We start from the raw sequence: 22,884 nt of genomic DNA on the forward strand, positions 1-22,884 counted from the left end.
ATTTAAAAGTAATGCGTTACTTTACTAGTTACTTGAAACATTTTTATCTGATTACGTAACTCGTTACTTGTTCTGCTTTACCCTAACATTGTGTGTGTATAAATGGTAAAATAGATTAGTCGAGATTACTCACATCTAACATTAAAGTTTTTGTTTATATAAAATGTGTGCGTATATATATTATTATATTTATATACATGTATTTTATATATATATATATATATATATAAATATCACTCTTACTATTTTTCTCACACAGTATTAATGGATCTTTATAAACATTTCAAGCTTCCTTTACATTTTAAGAATATATTTGCTGGTCTTTGGTACAACATCTAGAAACCCTGCTCTACTCAAGTATGTGAACACAAACCTTACCAACTACGCAAGTTTGAATTTGTTGCGCATTCAACGTAACACAAGTACGAGTTGTATTCGAAATTCTCGTTTATAAGCACAAGGACATTGACGGCTTGAGTTCTTTTTGCAGAACATTTACACATTTATCTTTTAGATCTCACAACTATTTTGGTTTGACCAAGGCTCTCATATATTTGATTTTGCCAATGATACACACTCTTTTAGATCTTATGAAGGAAATATTGTTCTAGCAGCTAGAGTTTTATTCTGAGCTTCTTACTATCACCATTTATAGAATTACAATAAAGCATTTAAATATATTTAACAATGTTTATAAACAATTGCTTTATGAAAACTTCTTATATAATGTTCACACCAACATCTGTCCTTCCACAATTGTTTTTATTGTAAAGTTTAGAGGCGGAGGGGTCCATCTTGCAGCATTTTTTAAACACTGGATTTAAAACAAAACACAAATAAAACGGTTTACAAAACAAAAATAAGATCTGTACAAGTTCACACTTCATCTTAGAAAAATTCAGCCAAGCCCAGGGTTGTGATTGCAGCAGCCACACAGAGGACCGTTCTGGAAACAAATGAACAGCTGTAAATCAGCCAGTCTGTAATCAAAGCATTGTGGAATAGAAACACGTTGATGTGCGTGACGAGAGCAGTCCATTCATAGGCTCCGTCAGACTGTGTTAAGAGATGACTGCAGAGGTCACAGGGTTCAAAGGGTCAGAGTTCAGTGTTTGCTCTTCTTGGTCTTTTTGTGCGAGCGATGTGGTGATCGGGACGAAGACCTCCAGGATTTGTGCTGTGGTGATGGTGATTGAGAGCGTTTTGACTTCCGTGGTGATCGAGATTTTGTTCTTCATGAAAGACAAAGAGTGAGGATTAATTAAGGGCTAAGTTAAATCCACATGTACTTCTTATGGAACATGACATCATGACGTAAACAAGCATGACACAAAGTGATAAACAATTAAATCATAACCACAACCATCAGGACATTTCTGTGTAGCACCGCTTCAAAATCCCACTTCACAGAAATGAAATACACTACTGTTCAAAGTTTGGAGTTCTAAAGAAATAAATACTTTTATTCAGCAAAGGATGCAAAGATATTACAAATTTTACAACTTACATTTTTCATCCAATAATCCTAGAAATTTGTTTACAGTTTCAACAAAAACATTGAGCACAACTGTTTTCAACATTGATAATAATGTTTTTGAGCCCCAAATCCACAATCTTAGAATGATTTCAGAATGATCATGTGACACTGAAGACTAGAGTAATGATGCTGAAAATTCAGCTTTGGCATCACATGGATAAATTACTTTTTAAAATAATTTTCAAATAGTAAACAGTTGTTCTCTTTCATTGGTTCACTCAACGCTGCGGATAGCGCAGTGGGATATTCTCTGAATGTGCCGATTGTCTGAAGCCCTATAGAATCACGCCAATTCATTGGCTGATGGCGCCCGCGCAGTCTGGCTCCGCCCCGACGCTCTTACGTCGCATCATTACATATTCGCGCGCGCGCCATCTGCTCCTCAGATTTCTCTGCCTTCAGAACGAAGCGGTCACGTTTGCCCTTCGGCGATTGAGGAGACTTTAGCCGACCATCTTGCTCCGTCGTCTGCGCCGTCCTGGAAGTCGCGCCCCCTCCTCCCCTCTAAAGCATGTAGGACTACTTCCTCTCTCATTGGGAAATCCTACATGGCGGCTGGGCAGGCAGGCATGACCCTGCACACTATGGCCATTCTTCAGGCCTACCAAGCGGACGTCCTGAAGGAAATGGACGAGGGTGACGGCGTGACCCCTGAAGCGGTCAAGGAGCTTCGTAAGGCTACGGATTAAGCCTTAAGAGCCACCAAACATACCGCACGCGCCATAGGTCGCTCTATGGCTGGTTCCGTTGCGGTGGAACGCCACTTGTGGCTTAATCTCACGGAGATCCGTAACAAGGAGAAGGTTTTCCTCTTGGACGCCCCCATTTCTCAAACGGGGTTGTTTGGTGAGGCGGTCAACACAGTGGTTGAGAAATTCCGCTCCTCCAAATCCCAATCGGCCGCGTTCAGACAGTTCATGCCCAGGAGGGTTAGGGAACCTTCTGCTCCCTCCCCTGTTCGACCCAGAGAACGTCCCTCTCATAGACCGGAGTTCTCTTCCAGGAGGAGCGAACCGGTGCATCCCCCACCTACACAGGTTTGGGGAGCCCACGGTCGCCCATTTCCTCGTCAACGGCCTCACAAGCGCCTCCAGTTGAAGCGGTCTGACAAACCGACCGCTCCGGCGGCCCAGAGCCGTTCCTGACCCTCCGGTCGGAAAAAGGAGAGCTCCTCTGCTTCCTCAAGGTTGGGACAGACCGCGCAAGCGTTTCTGCCCACCTCCCATCTCTCCTTTCCTTGCCCTGTCACCTTCGCCACTCAGAGTGTCTCGAAGTGCAGGCCATTCTTCACCATCTCTACTCAGCCCGGCGCGGGAGGAAGGAGACGCTTTTTGCTTTCTCCCCTCACCCCCGACACTCTCTATAACTGCCGGTCGCATCCTCGGAGGCACTTTTCGGTTTCCTCCGGAGCAGGCAGACCTGGTCACCATGACCCCAGCATCGATACCTCCCATCACGTGCCAGGACGCCAAGGGCTCTCCTGCACAGTCAACTTCTCTACCCCATGAACGTCAACACGGCACCCTCACTCAGGTATGTCGTCTGCATTACAACATCCCTCTTCCTCTTTCACATTTCTTTCAAGAATGGGAGCGCTTACCAGGGGTATCGTCTTGGGTTCTTCGCACAGTTCGGTTCGGCTACACTCTTCAGTTTTACCGCAATCCCCCCTGTTTCAACGGGGTCTTTCCTACTGTAGTGGACAGCGCCACTCAGGCTTCTGTACTTCAGCAGGAAATTTCATCCCTCCTTCTCAAAGGAGCAATAGAGGAGGTTCCTTCAGGGAAAACCGAACGGGGCTTTTACAGCCGTTATTTCCTGGTCCCGAAGAAGGGCGGCGGTTTGCGTCCCATACTGGACCTCCGCCGACTGAACTTCGCCCTTTACAAAGGAAAATTCAAGATGTTGACGCTGAAAGCTATCATATCTCAGATTCGGCCAGGGGATTGGTTCGTGACAGTAGACCTAAAGGATGCTTACTTTCACATCCAGGTTGTACGGCAACACAGGCAGTTCCTCAGGTTCGCCTTTGGAGAAAGAGCGTTCCAGTACAGGGTCCGTCCCTTCGGCCTCGCTCTGGCCCCGAGGACATTCACGAAGTGTATGGATGCAGCTCTGGCCCCATTGCGGCTCCAGGGCATCCGTATTCTAAATGACCTGGACGATTGGCTCATTTTAGCCCAGTCCAGGGAACTGGTGACCCACCACAGAGACATCGTCCTGAGTCATATCCAGTCTCTCAGTTTGAGATTGAACTCGGAGAAGAGTGTTCTTGCTCCGGCTCAAAGCACTGTTTTCTTGGGGGTGAACATGGATTCCGTTCTCATGCAGGCCCGCTTGGCTCCTGCACGGATTTCCAGTCTGACGACATGCTTGGCCCGTTTTTCGCTAGGCCATCATGTGTCTGTGGGCACTTGCCGCAGGATGCTGGGCCTAATGGCCGCGGCCTCCTCCGTGCTACCGCTGGGCCTGCTCCACATGAGACCCTTCATGTGGTGGATGAAGCTCTCAGGGGTTCGGCCCTCCGGGCCAACCCTTCGCCTACTGAAGGTATCGCGCAGTTGCTTTCGAGCCCTGTCAGTTTGGCGAGACCCTCTTTTTCTTCGGAAAGGGGTCAGCATGGGTACGGTATTTCGTCGCCAAATGATTATGACGGATGCCTCTCTCACCGGCTGGGGAGCAGTTTTCGAGGGCAGACCAGCGTGTGGGGTCTGGACTGGCGAGACTCTCTCTTGGCACATAAACTGCCTGGAGTTAAGAGCCGTTTTTCTGGCTCTGCATCATTTTCTCCCTCTTCTGGAAGGACACCATGTAATTGTCAGAACAGACAACATGGCAGTGGTGTCTCATGTGAACCGGCAGGGGGGTTCTCGGTCGCGCACCCTAGACAGGCATGCGCGTCACCTTCTCCTGTGGTCTCAGAGCAGATTCCTATCTCTGAGAGCAGTTCATGTCCCAGGGGTTCTGAACCTCGCAGCAGATTTTCTGTCGAGACAGAAACTCAGATCGGGAGAATGGATGTTGAACCGCCAGACGGTGGCCCTGATATGGGAGGTTTTCGGAGAAGCGGAAGTGGACCTCTTTGCATGTCAAGAGTCGTCCCAATGCCCGCTTTGGTTCTCCCTGAGTCCCCCGGCTCCATTAGGGATAGATGCGTTTGCTCACCCTTGGCCAACGCAGAAACTCTATGCCTTCCCGCCCATCAAACTGATCCAGGCGGTCTTGGCCAGAGTGAGAGAGAGCGGAGTCCGCCTCCTCCTGGTAGCTCCGTTCTGGCCATCTCAGCCATGGTTTTCGGAGCTAATTCCTCTGCTGGAATCTTCCCCCTGGAAGATCCCGGTCAGGGAAGACCTGCTGTCCCAACTGCAGGGCAGGATATGGCATCCTTGCCCAGACATATGGAAGCTGTATGTTTGGCCGATCAGAGGCCGTTAGCATTAGGTTCTGATCTCCCAACTGACGTTCAGGAGACCATTGCGAGTGCTAGAGCCCCTTCTACAAGGAGGCTATATTCTTCCAAATGGAAGGTTTTTGAGACATGGTGCTTAGCACATGATAGGAGCCCGGTTAACTGCCCTGTTGGTTCAGTACTGGAATTCCTGCAGGAGAAGTTTGCTTCTGGAGCAGCTGCTACCACTCTCAGAGTTTATGTCGCAGCTATTGCAGCACATAGGGAATCGGACGAGATTCCCCTGGGGAAACTAAGGTTAGTTTTGGCCTTCATGCGTGGGGTTAAGCGCCTGAAACCGGCTCGCTCCCCTAGAGTTCCCTCATGGGACCTTTCTATTGTCCTAGAGGGTTTGACGAAGGCCCCCTTTGAGCCCTTGGAGTCAGCTCCGGAGCGGATTCTGACTCTCAAGGTTTCTCTTTTGTTGGCCTTGTCCTCATTAAAGCGGGTAGGAGACTTACAAGCTCTTTCTGTTAGCGAGTCTTGCTTGGACTTTGCTCCTGGCTTGGTCAAGGTTTCCTTGAGGCCGAGACCAGGGTATGTCCCCAAAGTTCTTTCCACAACTTTCCGCTCGCAGGTGGTTAACCTTAACGCTTTCCACCCTCCTCCATTTTCTTCTGAGGAAGATAGGAAGCTTAACTTGCTCTGCCCAGTTCGTTCTCTTAAGATATATGTAGACCGCTCAGGCGGTTGGAGGAAATCTAACCAGCTTCTGGTTTGCTTCGGTGCTGGCCGCCGTGGGCTTGCTGCATCAAAGCAGAGGATTTCTCACTGGGTCACAGAAGCTATCTCGTTGGCTTACGAGGTGCGTGGCTTGCCTTCACCTCTTAGCATTAGAGCACATTCCACCAGAAGTGTGGCATCTTCTCAAGCTCTTTTTAGAGGAGCACTTTTGGAGGACATTTGTGTTGCGGCAGGCTGGTCCTCTCCGCGCACTTTTGTAAGGTTCTATAATTTGGATCTTGACATGACCCCGGGTTCCCAGGTTCTTTCTGTTTGAACTCATCTTGGTCGTTGTCTCATTTATGTACCAGTCATGGAAAGCGCTCTAGCTTGGCGAGTTTGGTAGTCCGTTCCCACTGCGCTATCCGCAGCGTTGAGTGAACCTATGAAAGAGAACGTCTCTGGTTACTTACGTAACCTATGTTCTCTGAATAGGGAACGAGACGCTGCGTTAGCTGCCAAGCTCCTCGCGCTGCTGACAGTTTTCTTTTCGGCAGAGAAATCTGAGGAGCAGATGGCGCGCGCGCGAATATGTAATGATGCGACGTAAGAGCGTCGGGGTGGAGCCAGACTGCGCGGGCGCCATCAGCCAATGAATTGGCGTGATTCTATAGGGCTTCAGACAATCGGCACATTCAGAGAATATCCCACTGCGCTATGCGCAGCGGCACATTCAGAGAATATCCCACTGCGCTATGCGCAGCGTCTCGTTCCCTATTCAGAGAACATAGGTTACGTAAGTAACCAGAGACGTTTTAAAATGTAATAATATTTTCACAACAATATTACTGTTTTCACTGTATCTTTGATTAAATAAATGCAGCCTTGGTGAGCATAACAGTCGTCACAACGTCTTTCAAAAACATTTTAAAAAAATCATACCAACCCCAAACTTTTGAACGTTAGTGTATGTTCTGATTGGCTGTAAATGTTTTTCGATCTTAGAGTGGACAGACAAATTACTTGTAGTTGGAAACTTGATGCATCATGCCTGGTTTAACAACTGGGAATGTTTTTTTTTTGTTGGTTAAATAAGGGGACTTTGATAATAATAATTAACAATTAGACACAAAGTGTGTGTGTGTGTGTGTGTGTGTGTGTGATGAGTGCATACCTCTCTCTCCTCTCTTCTTTGTCTCGACTCCTTCCTCTACTCCTTTCTCTGTCCTCACTCTTTCTACTTTTCTCTTTATCCCGTGTTTTACTTCTGTCTTCTTTATCTCTCCGCTCATCTTTTTTGGACCGGTCTTTCTGTTTCTGTGAATATTTGTCTTTCTTTTCCTGGTCGTCCTTATCAAACTCCTAAAGAAGGAGGGGTGGAAAAAAAGGAAAGAAATATTGAGTTTACTGATTTATCAGTTAAAGCAAAAGAGTTCAACATTTTTTACTTGGCTTGAAATATCAGTTTCAAAATCATTCTGATGGTACCACTGACTTCTAATAAGGCAAATGACTTGTTTCCCACGCTCTCCAAATGTCTGTTCTGGGAGTATGCCAGATTGGTCAGCGGGTACAAAATTCCACAAAACGGGCAGATTGCTTTAGAGCAGTACATCACACAATACACCACATCAACATAGCTTCAGCAAAACAGTATTATCAGTACAGACATCTTAAACTCATTCACCATTTTCAATGTTGAGCTTATTCAGGGTTTATACTGTCCTGACGTAGTAAAATAAGTTGTAACTGTCTGTCTTTTGACTTTGAGTTTTATTTATGAAAGATGGTGTTAATTTCATTATTGAAATCTATGACGAAAAATGTTCGTTGACTACCTTTTTTTCTATGACTAAGACGAGATAATGACAAGACAACATGGACGTTATTAAACGATAACTGTGACTATATCAACATGCAATATCGTTGACAAAAAAAAGATACAAAAATGTAGTAAAAAAAAAAAAAAAAACTTTACCAAAAAAAAAGAGGATACAAAATGTTACAGACTGTTTTTAACAAGCCTCTACAAGCTTTCATGCTTTCAATCAGAGCTTTTCTCTTAATATAAATGTTCTGCCCGGTGTTTTACTTAATGTAAACTGGAGTTTAACAATCTCCATTAAAGACATTCAGTCAGTCTGTGTTGTCTAAATCTGCTATCAAAACTAGGATTGCGATTGTGGTTGCGGAATAAATGCACTCTTGGTGGCAGTCTTCTTTGCTGTTGTTTTAATTGAAAAACATGAATGTAATTTGGAATGATTGGAATTACTATTAGGAATTTCACTGTTTTCATGTTGAGAGAAGTTTCCTGTTTTACCAGTTTTCATAATGCAGAGAGTGTGGTGATTTATATGATAAATCAGCACTTGATTTGTGCTTATAGGTGAAAGTGCAATAATTCTAATATGTAAAAGTACAACAATGTTGTAATTATAATTATATTATTTGAGTAAAATCATGATTTTCAATTTAACCATAATGTGACTACATTTTCATTGACTAAAACTAGACTACCGATAAAATGCCCAGACATTTAGTAGACTAAAACTTAAACCAAAACAGGACAGGACAAGGTTGACCAAATAAGATAAAAACTAAAAAGTACATTTCACAGGACTAAGACTTAAACTAAATTTAAAAAAAATAGCTGAAAAAAATTAACACTTCTAAGTCCTAGAAGACCTAAGCTATAACTTTATCAGTGTCGTCTTTATCTCAGAGTTTTGTGGTGAAGTCATCTAATAGTCCTGTCTCAGCATAACATGCAAGCTTTGAAATTTTGCAACAAACCTATCTCTGTTCGATTGTAAGTGTCTATACTGTCAATTTCAAATGTATATTATGAGCAATGTGGCCTATTGTGTCGCCAACATTTAATTCCACATACACATTCAAACGCTTAGCTCACTATGTATATGTGAAAATGTGAGTAGTATTTCAGAAAAACAAAACAATTCTGTCATTTCTGTTATTCCTTTTGTTACAGTTGTAATATTGCTCTCTTTATCAGTCAACATGGTTCTTCTTGGCTTTTGAAATCATTTGCCTTGTCAACGAATGCACATGTACATCTATCCACTGTAATTCCGACAGTGTTATATTTACGATAGTGAATTCCACTCAACTGTATGGGGCTAGGGTTATCAAGCGACGAGAATATTTTTTTGTGCGCAAAATAAATAAATAAATAACAACTTTATTTATGGGCCTCTGAGTGAGTTCACGCAGTGTAACAGCGCAGCTCAGTGAGCCTACGTTCTGACGTACAACCCAGAAGCGCTGCGCTGTTACACTACGTGAACTCACTCAGAGGCCCATAAATAAATTTGTTATTTTTTGGGCGTTTTGCGCACAAAAAGTGTTCTCGTCGCTTGATAAACTTAAGGTTGAGCCACTGTAGTCACTTGGACTATTTTAACGATGTCTTTACTAACTTTTCTGGGATAGCATATCGATTACCTAGCAGCCTATGAAAGAGTGAGCCAGCTCTCAGATTTCATAAAAAATATCTTAATTTGTGTTCCAAAGATAAACGAAAGTCTTACGAGGTTGGAACAACATGAGGGTGAGTAATTACTGACAGAATTTTCATTTTTGGGTGAACTAACCCTTTAAATATGACGTAGCTGAATTCTGAGCTTTTGCATCTATAATACATGTAAACCTGGCTGATGCCAAGGTCAGATGAGAAAATATACCATCAAAAAATGTCTCAAGGCTGGAATGCACTAAACGACATTTGCCCAGATTTTTGCCCCTATTCTGGAGGTCTGGAGGAATTGACATTAGTTTCTGAATGCCAGAGCCAGTCTTCACATTTGAGTTAACAGATTTAGCAAAAAACTGTATCGTGTATGACGGTACAGACTCCAATTTTTTAGCTTCAGATTTCAGAATACCTCCAGTTAGATGATATCACACAAACATGCTTGATATTTTGAGTTGATTTTAGAACACACATTGTTTTTATTTGTGAATGATGATTTGTTCTGATTTTAAAAAACAAGTAGTGTATTCCAACCTTTGAATGTGATATCATGTTTTGTATCATTATAGTACACTGTATTGAAAAATCAGCATCAGCACCACAATTATCAGTTTTTTTTTAACCCTATACTCCGTTGTTGCAATTGATTATGTTTGAGAGTTGTGTGTACCTTCTGTAGCAGTCTGTTTCTGTAGTGTTGAACTTGCTGTTGGAGATTCATACTGGACTTCCTCTGTCGTTTACCCGACTCCAACTCATCCTGGAAATTCATCACCTTCACCTGCAATATGCACACACACTTTTATAGTGTCTGGGAACACAGTTAGCTTTAGAGCTACATCCGTCTGTGAGTGTGTGGGAGGGAGAGAGCGAGACATGAAATACTGAGTGAGTAACTAACCTCCAGTTCTCGGAGACGTGTTCTTTTGCTTTCAGATAGCTCAAAGTTTTTCAGAGAACTCTTAAACTCTGCCCCCTCGTACCTGCTGGGGCTGTCAGCTTCATCACTGCTGATATCAGAATCACCATTGTTCTCCTTTAGGCCACTGCATGAGAAAGAGAGGGCAGGAAACAATAAGGTCACCAAAACTGAAAAGAGTGGCGTATTTTCAAATATTTCCTCTTCATAAATCAATGTATATAGCCTGGATTTACTAAACAACTTTGCAAACGTACATCCATAAGTAAACAATTTAGGAAATGTTTAATGGATAGTTCACACAAATAAGGTAATAAAAAAAAGCATGTGACTTCATGAGGCTGTTGAAATGATCCAATCATGTGAAAAAAAAAAGATTCATCCACTAATCACAGAGAAAAAGTCAAATTAATATCATCCGACAAGCTCTTACCTTGAATTCATCTCAGTGTCTGAGTCATTCTTGGCTGAAAGAATGATAAGAACAGTTTAAAAGGGTGCAGCAGTTGATAGGAACCAATATATTAGCCTGGATAGTCTGGAAAAAGCAGTTAATAAAAAGGGTGGAAAATGATCATGTATTACTCTTCGTGTTGTGAGTCTACCTGAGGATTCTGAATCCACCTTCTCCCATTTGGATAATGCGACAGTGGGTAAAGTCTTATCTGAGCCCTCATCAACTGGATCAGACACACAAAAACAAGCACAGAAAGGAAATAGAGGTATCTTAAATAAAAATCAATGATACAACAGAGGCAATAGGAATATTGTATATTTTTGTTCAGATGAGGAAGTAGGCCATCAATAACACAAATGATAATAATAAAATAGTTATTCACACACCCACAATATTGTAATGAACAAGATAAACATCTAAAGACCACAGCGCCTGACTACCTACATGGCACACCATCAATATCATCTATTGAGTTTCCTAGGGGAACACCGTCAATGTCGTCAACTGGTACACCATCTATAGAGGATGGATCCCAGGTCATAGGTGACCCATCAAGGTCATCAAGGGGAGTACCATCAATTTCAACTTTGTCTAGAGGAATACCATCCAACGGCGCTCCATCCAGATCAGGAGATTCGGGCTAGTGAACAGAACATATTACACATAGTTCACTATACAGATCATATTCAGTTTAATTATAGATTTTTTTTTATTTATTGGCCATAGATCACCTCTGCTCTTTCAATGATTTCCTCTCCAGGTTTAATGAGCCCAAGGAATATATTTTGCAGTTGGATCAGGAATGAGTCTGGATAAACTGCCCAGTCCTCCCACGCACGAAAACATCCCATGATCCTTTGCTGGAGAAAGAGAGAGATGTAAGAGAGAATTATAGTTGGGGAGTAGGATCACAGATCTCTGCAGGGGAAGAGCTCAAGAAAGATGATGAGCAAGAAGAGACTGTTCCCACCTTAAACTGCTCTGCCTGGAGTCGAGCCTGGATGTTCCGATACGCTTCACTGATGTCTCCAAATATCTGAGGCAGCTTTGTCTCAAAACTATTACACAGTAAAAAGAAAACACTTTTCATTAGAGACAACATTCAAGCTGCGATGTAACTGAAGTAGCGATAGACCTTTTATCCATATTGTGACGTACATTCAAGTGAAACAGAAAAAAAAGTGTAGTGGGGACTTCAATCCACTGGATGTTGATTGGATGGAGGGAGATCTGAATGCAAGTTTGCTGTTAATCACAAGAAAGGGGCAGCCTAAGTTGACTAAATGATTGGAGAAGTCCGGTATATGTGATCAGAGAGAAGTTTGTTGTTTCACCGGAAAATATGACAGTTTGATTAAAAATTACATGGTAAAAAAAAAGAATCATGCATGGATGAATGGTTCGCAATAAGATTAATTACATGCATTCAGAAAATAGTTTGATTTTCCATTTAATGCCAACTTTAGGACACAAGAAACCTAAATCATGTCAATGTTGTAGGTCCAAAGCAATTTCAAAAATGCCCCAAAAAAGCAAAAAAAAAAACAATCAAGAAAACATAACATATCAAACATTTTGCACCACTGACTCACAATTTGCGGTAATATGATGCATTGGCCACTTTGGCACAGGAGTTGTAGAGGATGTCAGATATCAGGTAAAGTCTGGCAATCTGCAATACACAAGACATCAGTCAAAATGTCCAAAAGTGTGAAAAAGGGCTATGCCTAGGGCTGGGTATCGTTCAAAAATGTTCAATACCAATACCAATACCTTGACTTCGATACCGGTTCCAGCACGAGACTTTTTTCGATACCAAATTTATGAAATTACATATTACCTAAAAAAACTTTCTTTTTTTTTTCTCAGTTTGACTTTTTTTACAGACTCAAAGACTCATTTAGGCCACTGCGAGGTGGAATATATGCTTCGCACTCAAGCACACGCATAAAGCTTGCCGCAATAGACTTAAGAGCAGAAAGTTGCTCCATCTTCGACTGCAAGAAGAACTGGAGCATGTCACAAATTAACCGAAACTCAGTGTATAGGCTACTTGCCTCACAGACATGAGAAATAGGCATATAGAAAGCTTGAAAATGTTTACTTTTAAATGTACCAATTCGAATCGAAAACAAATTTTCCCTGATTATGTAATCCAAATGAAAGGTGCATTTCTCTCTATATAAATGCATGCGCGCATTCACTATACTGCGGAGAGGACGAGTCAGCAACATCAACTTCATCTTCATCTTTGCAGCCAACACTCAGAAAACACTAGTTTATTAATAAACAAATAAAATGTCCCCTTGCTATTTTTTACAGACACATTCATAATCATTAGGTTACTTTTGACATGTGCACTGTCAAACGCTTCATCAGATTTGTTGTGTTGCTGGTCTTTGCAGAAATTATTTTGTCGCAAATATGGCATTGGTCTATGGTATATACTCTATGGTCTCGGAGAAATTTGGTCGGTGCCTAAAAAGTATCGAACTCAATACCCAACCCTAGCTATGCCACAAACTTCAGTTGTGATCTGTGAACTCCAACTGTGTACTACTGTGTGTGTGTGTACCTTCTTCTGCAGTGGTGTGTGCACTATAGACAGAGATTCAGTGATGCAGGAGACGACCTCCTCAGCAGCCTCCGCTCTCTCTAGGCAGAACAGCATTGCATCACCGATTTCATCTCTGCGAGGAGTCAGTCCTCTCAGCAGGGCTTCCAACCGCTCTCTGTGCCTGAGACATAACACACACATTCAACATGTACATGCATTACGGGGCCAAAAGAATGTGGCCACAGGCCTATGTGGATTTTACTTCAAAGTAAAAATGTGCAAAAGAAAAGAAAGACGGCCTACTACATCTATTTTTGGAACACATCCTTACTCTGCCTTCAGTTGCCCTTTCTTTAGCTCTTCCTCTTGAGAAGGGAAGGAGATCTCTTCTATTTCCTCATCGCCATGGAGATATGGGTTAAGGAGAGGGGGCTTCCAAAGAGAGCCGCCCCTAAACATTCTGAAAGGGGACGTTCTCCATTTATTTGGGTTTTCTCCCTTAGAGAAGGACAGACACACAGGGAAACAGTGTATAACCGTTTTCATATAGATATGCAAACATGGCATAATTTATCTTTAAGAGTAAAACTGTGTCTGGCAGTGAAAGGCAGTAGCTCATTTACCTGGAGAATGGAGTAGAGCTTCCATCTGTAGTACACATGCTCCTGAGTCTTATTATCAAACAAAAACCTGCAACATTAACCAGACCCCAGGGTTGGATATGGCATTCAGAGGACTTTAGAAATTATTTTACCAAAAATTTGAATAAAATTAAATTTCTAAAAGTTCTGTCATCATTTACTCACCCTCATGTTCTAAACCTGAATAACAGTCTTTCTTCCATGGAGCACAAAAAGAGATATTTAGCAGAATGTCAATGCTGCTCTTTTCCAAAAAAAGTGAATGGTGGGTAACATCAGACCCGATCCTGACCTCCCTAGGGCCCTAAGCAAAATTCTGTTAAGGGGCCCTCCTACCTGACCAGTGAGCTATGCAAACCATTAGCCATTGCCACACAGTCACACCTGACACCCCAGTGCTCCCACTACAATCCTCCCTCCTTTACTAGTACTAGTGAAAATGTAATTCCTGATATCAGAAATAGACATTATTACTAGAAAAAGTGCATTCTTAATATCAAGAATTCACATTTTAAATAGTACAAATTAAATTATTGATAGTAATTTGCGGGGCCCTAAGCAACTTGCATAGTGTGCGTATAGGGCTGCTCGGCTCTGGGTGACATCAATGATGCCAAATGTTATTGGTTCTCATAAAATTGAAATATGTGCATATTAAAATTGCACTAATGAGACAGTAAACACTTCTGAACTTCAATATCATGTGGCTTTGGAAGACTTGAATAAAGCGCACAAGTCATATAGACTGCTTCATATCATCCTGTTACCATTCACACTGAATGAAAAAGAGAAGCATGAACATCCTGCCTAATGTCTGCTTTTGTGATTTAGGGTAAAAAGAAAGTCATACTTGTTCAGAAGACATTAGGGCGAGTAAATGATTTTGTGTGAAAGGTGAAGATGATGAATAGATACAAAACAATAATAGCTATCCAAGTATAATAAAATATCAAATATTCTATAACAAGCAGAACACTCCTCACATACCTGAATTCAGGGTTGTTCTTTTCCCGGTTCATGATGATGGCTTCAAACATGGGACCCTCTCTTACCACAAACTCAATCATTCTGTGTATCAAGCCCAGCAGGTTCCTATCAGCCACAAAATAGATGGATGAGAGAATGAACAAGGGCACTCTCTTCTCTCCCCCACCTTTCTCAATCACTCCATATAGTCCTTTCAGCCTTACCATGTCAGTTCTATCTTTTTCTTCTTTCATTTTCACTGTCTGGCAGTTTGAAACTTGTATTTTGCTCAGAATTTTCTGTCCACTCCAAATCAGATTGCTTTCTGATGTTACCATGGCCCTATGAGACCGTTTAGGGAGTGTGTTTTGGTATAATATTAACTCCTGAGGTTCACAGAAAGGCCACTTTGTGACATTCTACACATTTTCATAGTAGCAATTACTGGGTATAAAATGATTTATGTTGTTTAAACCGCAACTGTGTTAACAGAATGGTGAAGTTGCTGATGTTGCTCAAGATGGGTAACCTCTTAACATGTATATGTATCTGGAAGCATATGAGTGATTGCCTTGTTTACGCTCTAAGACCAGTGATGTATAACAGTATCTTTCCGATGATCTAACCACTGTGATGTAGGCGTCAGTTTACAGGTGAGTTTGTTTGTGTGTGTTTCAGTGGCAATGGTGTTTTAATAAATGGACAGAGAATGTGTACCTTTCTGGGGGGATTACCACTGTCACTACGGCCTCGGACAGAGTCTGTTCATGACGTCAAACCAAATGATGAAGATACAAAAATACAGTGAGTTTATATTTAAACAAACTGCAGAATATTCATGATTAATATCAGCAGCAGCAGCTAAACCTCTGGAAACATGCTCCGCAAACAGACGAGTTCATCTCACCGCTGTTTCTGGCTCTGTCTGGGGGACATTCTGTGTATTTTACACTTTGCTTCCTCCAACCTGTATGGCTTCACTAAAGTTATTGGCTTTTTAAAAATTATTATTCCAGTTTAAAGCTTATTCATTTAAACTGCCCACAGACAAATTCATAAAAATGAGTCCTCACAAAGATACAATTGCAAATTATATAAACCCAAATAAACTTAAGAGAATTGAATATTGTTCCCCATGTTGAACCTACCGATTTTTTGTTTTTTTTGCTTTGTTGCTGCCAATGATGCTATAAAAGACTTGGAAGGTTTGGATTTGACATAATTAATGACTCATCTCTGACATACAAATAGAAATTTGACCTGTAGAGACCAGCCAATCAGCTTCAACAGAATCTGTAAGTCTAAGAAGCTAGACAGGTTGGTAAGAATGAAGTGTCTCTTGTTACACAGGATGTCCCCCAGGCTAATGAACATCAATGAATTTACAACTGACCAACATTATTTCTCTACAGATTCCTGGTTTAATCTGCTTGTGATTCTTTGTCTGGTACAATATACATACATTACTGTGCAAAAGTCTAAGACACATTAGTATTTTCACCCCCCAAAAAAGGGGTTTTAAGTCAGTTATTTACATCTTTTGCTGTAGTGTGTCAGTAGGAAATATCAGTTTACATTTCCAGACATTCCTTTTGCCATTAATTGTAATAATCCAGTGAGATTTTTTAGCAAAAAGAATGTCTGGAAATGTAAACTGATATTTCCTACTAACACATTACAGCAAAAGATAACTGGCTTAAAACCTTTTTTTTTCTGGTGAAAATACTAACACGCCTAAGACTTTTGCCCAGTAATGTATACGAGTCAAATCAAGCAACTTAAATTAGTCTAAATTGTTCCCACAACCGTGTGAATTCGTTGATTTTGTAACTTTCCTCAAACAATAATATAAGTTTCTCTGACAGTGCAGATAAATGATGATTCCATCACATTTCTCTATATAATATATACTGTCGTTCAAAAGTTTGTGGTCACTTCTGAATATTATTTTATTCAGCAGGGCCACAAAATTTTTTTTTTATCTAAAGTGACAGTAAAGTGGTTTATAATATTATACAAGGTTTTCAACATTTATAATAATAAGAAATGTTTGAGCTGCAAATCAGCATATTAGAATGATTTCTGAAGGATCATGTGACAGTAAAGATGCTGAAAATTCAGCTTTGCCATCACAGATATAAATTATATTTCAAAATATATTAAAATAGAAAACCGTCATTTCAAAGAGTAATAATATTTTACAATATTAGTTTTTTTTTTTTTTACTGTATTTTTGACCAAATTAATGCAGCCTTAATGAGCATAGGAGACTTTTTTCAAAAAAATCGTACCACCTGCAAACTATTGAACGGCAGTGTAATAGTCTGATGTTTTAAGAAAAATAACACCCAAAATATTTGATCTAAAATGAAACACTTTGATTCCATTTAGATTCCAAAATGTAACTAGTCTGTCTATCTATCTATCCATCCATCTATCTATCCATCTATCTATCTTAATACTCAGCCATGATCTTTTTTATCAACCTAAAACCACTGGACAGATATCTAAATTTTCTTTGGCTACTTTTTATCATTTAATGATAAAACTTTTGTTTACACAGTAATGATTCATGCTCCCAGAATACTTTTCCAGCAGAAAAAACCTTTAATAAAGAACTTGACTTCAGCATACCAAACTCTACTACACCAGGAGACAGTGTGTGTGGTTACCTTGTAAAAGTCTTCCTGTGAGCGACTGCGTGGTTTGGTGAAGTCATTTCTGAAGCGGTCTCTGGGTTGGGCGTTGAATGGCAGTCCCGAGGGTGGAGGGGGGGCAGTGGTCTTCAGCACCCCGATTGGGGTGTAAAGAGGTTGCGGAGGAATACGTACTGCCTTCCCCCAACCCAGTTTCATTTCAAAACCCATTACTGTTTTACCTGCAATACACACACACCAGAGCTCAAAGGTCAAAACTGTCCAAGTACCTCTTTTGCAGGTGGCAGCCTGTTGTTCCATTTACACTGGTTTGAGGATTGAGGATGTCTCACCGTCCAGCGCAGCCAGAGCACGCTCTGCATCTTTCCGTGTCATGAAAGCAACAAAACCGCGGTTTGTGACTCTCGTTCTCTCTTCATCAGTGCGAGGCCACATGATCTTTACACTGGCCAGAGGACCATATTTTCCAAACTCCTTACAGAGCATCTCCTCTGTCATCTAATGAGAGTAAAAGCTTAGTACATAAGTATAACACACCTGTGTAATTACAAGAGTGCCATTTGGTCACTGTTGTACAGTCTGTTAAAGCAAAACCATGTGACCAGTCAGCAGACAAAATGCTTTGGTCTCTTCTCACCTTGGGGTTGATGCAGCCGATGTACAGGTTTGTTGTGTTTGGCACTGCAGGATCATCATCAAATACTGCAAATAAAATACATAAAAAGGTTTTAGGCTTCCACTGGGTTTGTAAAGTGAAACATGTGGTGTACGTTTGTCAGAATTACTTGATCTTCGTGTCAGAGGTAAATCCAGATCTGGGTACAATCCTCCAGTGTCCCCTTTCTTTCTTTTGTATCGCTCCTCTCTTTCCTCCTGTATTCTGAATAGCAGATTGAATAAAGACAGAACGCTTTTTAGCTACAATTTTGTAACACTCTTTAAAGTCACAATGGAATGGAAGTAACGAGCATCGGTTGTTGATTGGATTTTGAGATATGGGCGTTGAGCTAAAAATGTTTATATGAGCTTGTGGTCAATTGTGGAGTGGCAGGGTTTAAGCGGACTAAATAATTGAAGTCTGTCACCACAGAGAAGTCGTTTTCACCAGATGTTCCAGTAATGAATGAAACATAGATGAATCGATCACAATAACATCATGCATTTAGAAAACAGATAAAGTGACATTTTCGTTAATGGAGACAGATATACATTTCCTTGGCTTTTTGTTTGAGATGACCAAGACAGAAAAAAGAAAGTAAAACAATGAAAGAAATACTGACTGTTTTAATTCCTCTTTAAAAAGCTCCAGATTACTCTTCTTCTTCTCCTCTGTTTTCTTTTTAGCTGCCTAGAATGGAAAAACAACAAAGATGTTATGCTAAATATTGTACTTTGTAATTTACAGCAAAATGGATCTTGTAATCTATACTGATTATGATGATCTTCTCATCTTGTTCCTTCTGACTAAATCTTACCTCTCAATACGGAGGATATTAAGCTCATCTGATTACAGTAGACAGAAGCTCACTTACAGCTTTTTTAACTTCTGTAGGTTGAACAGGTGAGGCATTCTGAGGTGGAGAATTGAATTTAGAGGCGGGTCTGTAGAGTTTGCTCTTCTTCACCTCTGCGGCTTCTTCCTCTGAGAGGTGAACAACAAACACACACAATCATAAGTCTCTCCCTTCTTCCATTTTAACTAACAGCCTGGATCTATAATTTTTAGTAGCCCACAACTCTTAGCTTTTTCTTTTGCAAGCAACATATAAGCATCATACTAAAAACACAAAGTCAGCTTTAAAGGGTTGGTTCACCCAAAAATGAAAATTCTGTCAGTAATTACTACCCTTATGTTGTTCCAACCCTGTAAGACTTTCGTTCATCTTCGCAACACAAATTAAGATATTTTTGATGAAATCTGAGAGCTGGCTCACTCCTTCATAGGTTTCTATGTAATTTCATCTGCCAGCCCAGAAAAGTTAGTAAAGACATTGTTAAAATAGTCCAAGTGACTACAGTGGCTCAACCTTAATTTTATCAAGCGACGAGAATACTTTTTGTGCGGAAAAAAATAACTATTCACCTATTCATTTTCTTCCGTGTGGGGCTCTGATGTGAGTTCACGAGAGCGCCAGGACGCATGCGCGAGAACTGAGAAGATGACGCAGATGGGTCTCGATATAGTGTTTAAAATGGTTCTAAAGTGTGCATTTCCTGGATGTCCGAATCGTGAGAAACCAACGAGAAAACGTAAAAGTGCCTTACCAATGCCGCAAAATGAATGGCTTACCTTTCACACTTTCCCATCAAATGATCGTGAGCGTTTCATCTTCTCAGTTCTCGCGCATGTGTCGTGGCGCTCTCGAGAACTCACTCAGAGCCCCGCACAGAAGAAAATGAATAGTTGAGAAAGTCGTTATTTGGGGTCTTTTTGTGCACAAAGTATTCTTGTCCCTTGATAAACTTAAGGTTGAGCCACTGTAGTCACCTGGACTATTTTAACAATGTCTTTACTAACTTTTATGGGCTGGCAGATGCAATTACCCAGCAGCCTATGAAGGAGTGAGCCAGCTCTCAGATTTCATCAAAAATATCTTAATTTGTGTTTCGAAGATGAACGAAAGTCTTATGGGGTTGGAACAACATGAGGGTGAGTAATTTTTGGGTGAACTAACCCTTTAAAAGTTCAAGGAGTCAGTAACTATGGTTACACTGGTTTACCGTTTCAAACTACTGATATCTAGAGACACACATGCTCAAACACCCAATGAAGAGACTTACAGAAACAGTAGAGAACATATTTTATATTTCAGAAATCTGAGCAGTGTTGCTATTGTTAACTAAAACTACAACTAAAACTATGAAAAATATCTTCCAGTAATTGAAATTAACCTAATATAAGTATTAGATAAAAACTTGAGTAAAAGAACTTAAATGAAAATTAGATATGTTGCCTAACTGAATCAAAGTAATTTGAAGTTAAAATACAAAAATTACTAAAAACAAATGTTTTCTTATTTCTCAGATAAAAATAAATTAAAGCTAAAAATAAATATCAAAATTATGGCAAAAGCACTTAAAATGACAAAGTTAAACTGAAATGAAAACTGAATATAATAAAGGCTAATACAAAATATTAATAGATACTAGTATAATACTGAATACGGATCAGAGACTTGCAGAAATGCACGACAGCTCACCTTTAGTTGCATTGACAATGCCTCCTCGTACAAATGTCTTCACTCCACTTTTGTCGTTAGTGTCAAAAGAAGCTAAAAATTCCTCAAAGACTTCAGCAGCTTTCTCCTCCTCCTGGAAACAGTGAGACAAACAGATGCTGGGTATATTTTTAAATAAAAATACTGTATTTCCTATCAATAATCTTTCTTTTTTTTGTAACTAAGCACTACTACTCTGGCCTACAGAGCCGCACATGACATGCGGTGTTGAGGGGACAAGATATTGTGGCCAAAAATTCAGAATTCATTCCCATAATTGCTCCCTTGTTTTGGTTAAATCATGGTCACGTTGTACTAATTCATTTCCTTGTTTTAATTTAGTTAAAGGTATAGTTATCGATTTCTGAGAAACGCTGTTGAACGTGGATCGGACCGAGCACCACAATACTAATCAGCAGTAGGGGGCGTATACACTCATGACGGTGGAGTAGAGAGAAAGAGCAAGAGAGATATATGAAGAAAGACAGTAGAAAGGGAGATCGCTGAGAGATATTACAAAAGGTCAGAGGACTATCACTAGAAAATGAAGGGTTATGATCAGACAAGAGCTTTAGAACCCACGTTAATATTAGAAAAGCTTTCCAGCGCTGGAGAGACGTTCAGGAAGGCCTGAAAACGGACACAGAGGCTGGGTTTTTTTCTGCTCCATAAGTGAGTAACATTGGTGAGTACAGAACTAAGATATGCTGTTGTAATGTAAGCTATAGTAACAGGACTGTTTTGAGTGTCAGTGTTTGCCTGGAGCTGGTGTGCTGCTGGTGACCAACGAACTCTTGCTTGTAAAGCCTACTCTTGTGTATTGTATGTTCATTTTTTGTTCTTCCTTGCTGTTTGGTCATCATCTTCTCTTTTTGTTTTGTTTTTACAAAACATTATTTAGCTTCACTTCAGCTATGATAAAGAGACATCCACTCTTGCATTGTGTGTTTGTGCATTTTGGGGGCGGAGCAATGAAGGGAGGAGTGTGTTTGTTGGGGTTGATTTGAAATATCAACAGTGTTTCTCAGAAATGGCTTACTGCACTGTAAATACCAGTCACAATTAAACCAAAGCAAGGGAACTAATTAATAAAACATTACCACTAATTTGATATCTATTTTTTCTTCTGCATGTCATGTGCAGGGCTCCACAGTCCGCACTGATCATCTCAAGTGCTGAATGTTTATTGACTCTATCAAACACATTTTGCTGACAAAAACTTACCTTTTTCTTCATTTCCTCTTGTTCTCTTTTTGTTAGTGTCCTCTTCACCCCCACTGATTTCCCTTTTTTGTCTGCCATGTCAATTCTCTAAAACACAAGAGAAATGTACTGTAACTCAGATCACTGTAAAGGCGTATATTCAATCATGCAACCATTTATTCAGGATTGGGGGGACTAAGTTACATATAACAATTTCAGAAAAAAACTATTCTAGTGGTTATACTAGTCTGGTTGTTGGGGGTGAAGGCCCTGCATACCTGACAAATATCACAAAATATGTGACCTAATGACAAGATTTCTGAAAATAAGAATGAATTTTTTTTTACTCCATCAATATGTCCTCTTGATCTGAACTGAGGACAGCAGGATGCAGGACTGGTGAAGATGCAATGCAGCTTTTAAAGATGCTGAATTATAAACCCTGCCTTTTTATGAGACAATATCACTGCACACTCAGACACACTAAAACACATTGTTTGTGCATGATTCATAATGGCACTATTTAGTTCTATAAGTTATAATATTATCTTTCAATAGTCATAGACCTGCTGTTGGTGGTGTCTCCATAACTCAATCTGCGACTGTTTCCTAACCTAGCTAGCTGCCTACCTAGACAGCATTTGTGGGCATCACAGACGCCGGCAGTCTCCCAAAAAGCCGTCTAGGTGGGAAGCTCACCAGGTTGGAGTAGACAGCCTGTTTGTGTAAGTTAGCGTTATGGCTAACACCTCTAGTCCTCCGGGCCTCCTTTAAACCTGAGACAACCTTTTGCTGTCAACTGCTTTAACGCCGCTGGAGGATGTAATGAAAATGTTGCTGATGCTGCAACCAGGTACACATCTGTAAACAGTCTATATAGGGACTTACACAGCTCTTGCGTTGCAAAAACGAAACCGTTCGTTTGTTGTTAATCCGCCATTTTGAATTCTACTAGAAATGGAAATAGCGGAAAAGTGACGTCGCGTTGCAAACACCAATCAGAGCTCAAAACGCCTCATTCTGCGACTGCAGTGGATCTCCTGACACTTCTAAAAGTTTAAAAAAAGAATATGCCCGTGTAATATAAGAAATAATTTCTATAAAAGGATGTACTACTAGAGTAAC

At 40.6% G+C, this 22,884-nt stretch overlaps 1 protein-coding gene across 1 annotated transcript; it reads right to left on the reverse strand.

The window, feature by feature from the left end:
• Positions 1-743: 743 nt before the first annotated feature.
• LOC309498412 (U2 snRNP-associated SURP motif-containing protein) lies at positions 744-22,774 on the reverse strand. The gene is made up of 24 exons (XM_082169138.1): positions 22,648-22,774; positions 21,781-21,867; positions 20,539-20,650; positions 18,871-18,980; positions 18,619-18,686; positions 18,124-18,218; positions 17,976-18,040; positions 17,671-17,836; positions 17,354-17,559; positions 15,399-15,442; positions 14,703-14,807; positions 13,698-13,764; positions 13,406-13,572; positions 13,093-13,255; positions 12,110-12,189; positions 11,488-11,575; positions 11,249-11,377; positions 10,962-11,157; positions 10,666-10,740; positions 10,494-10,527; positions 10,043-10,187; positions 9,812-9,922; positions 6,823-7,010; positions 744-1,232 (listed from the first exon to the last, which is right to left on the reverse strand). The coding sequence occupies exons 2-24, from the start codon at positions 21,856-21,858 to the stop codon at positions 1,106-1,108; spliced, it is 2,619 nt and encodes an 872-aa protein (XP_082025264.1). The 5' UTR covers positions 21,859-21,867; positions 22,648-22,774; the 3' UTR covers positions 744-1,105.
• Positions 22,775-22,884: the final 110 nt, after the last annotated feature.

Source organism: Leuciscus leuciscus, assembly GCF_965113295.1.
Source record: "Leuciscus leuciscus genome assembly, chromosome: 5".
Lineage (NCBI taxonomy): Eukaryota > Metazoa > Chordata > Actinopteri > Cypriniformes > Leuciscidae > Leuciscus > Leuciscus leuciscus.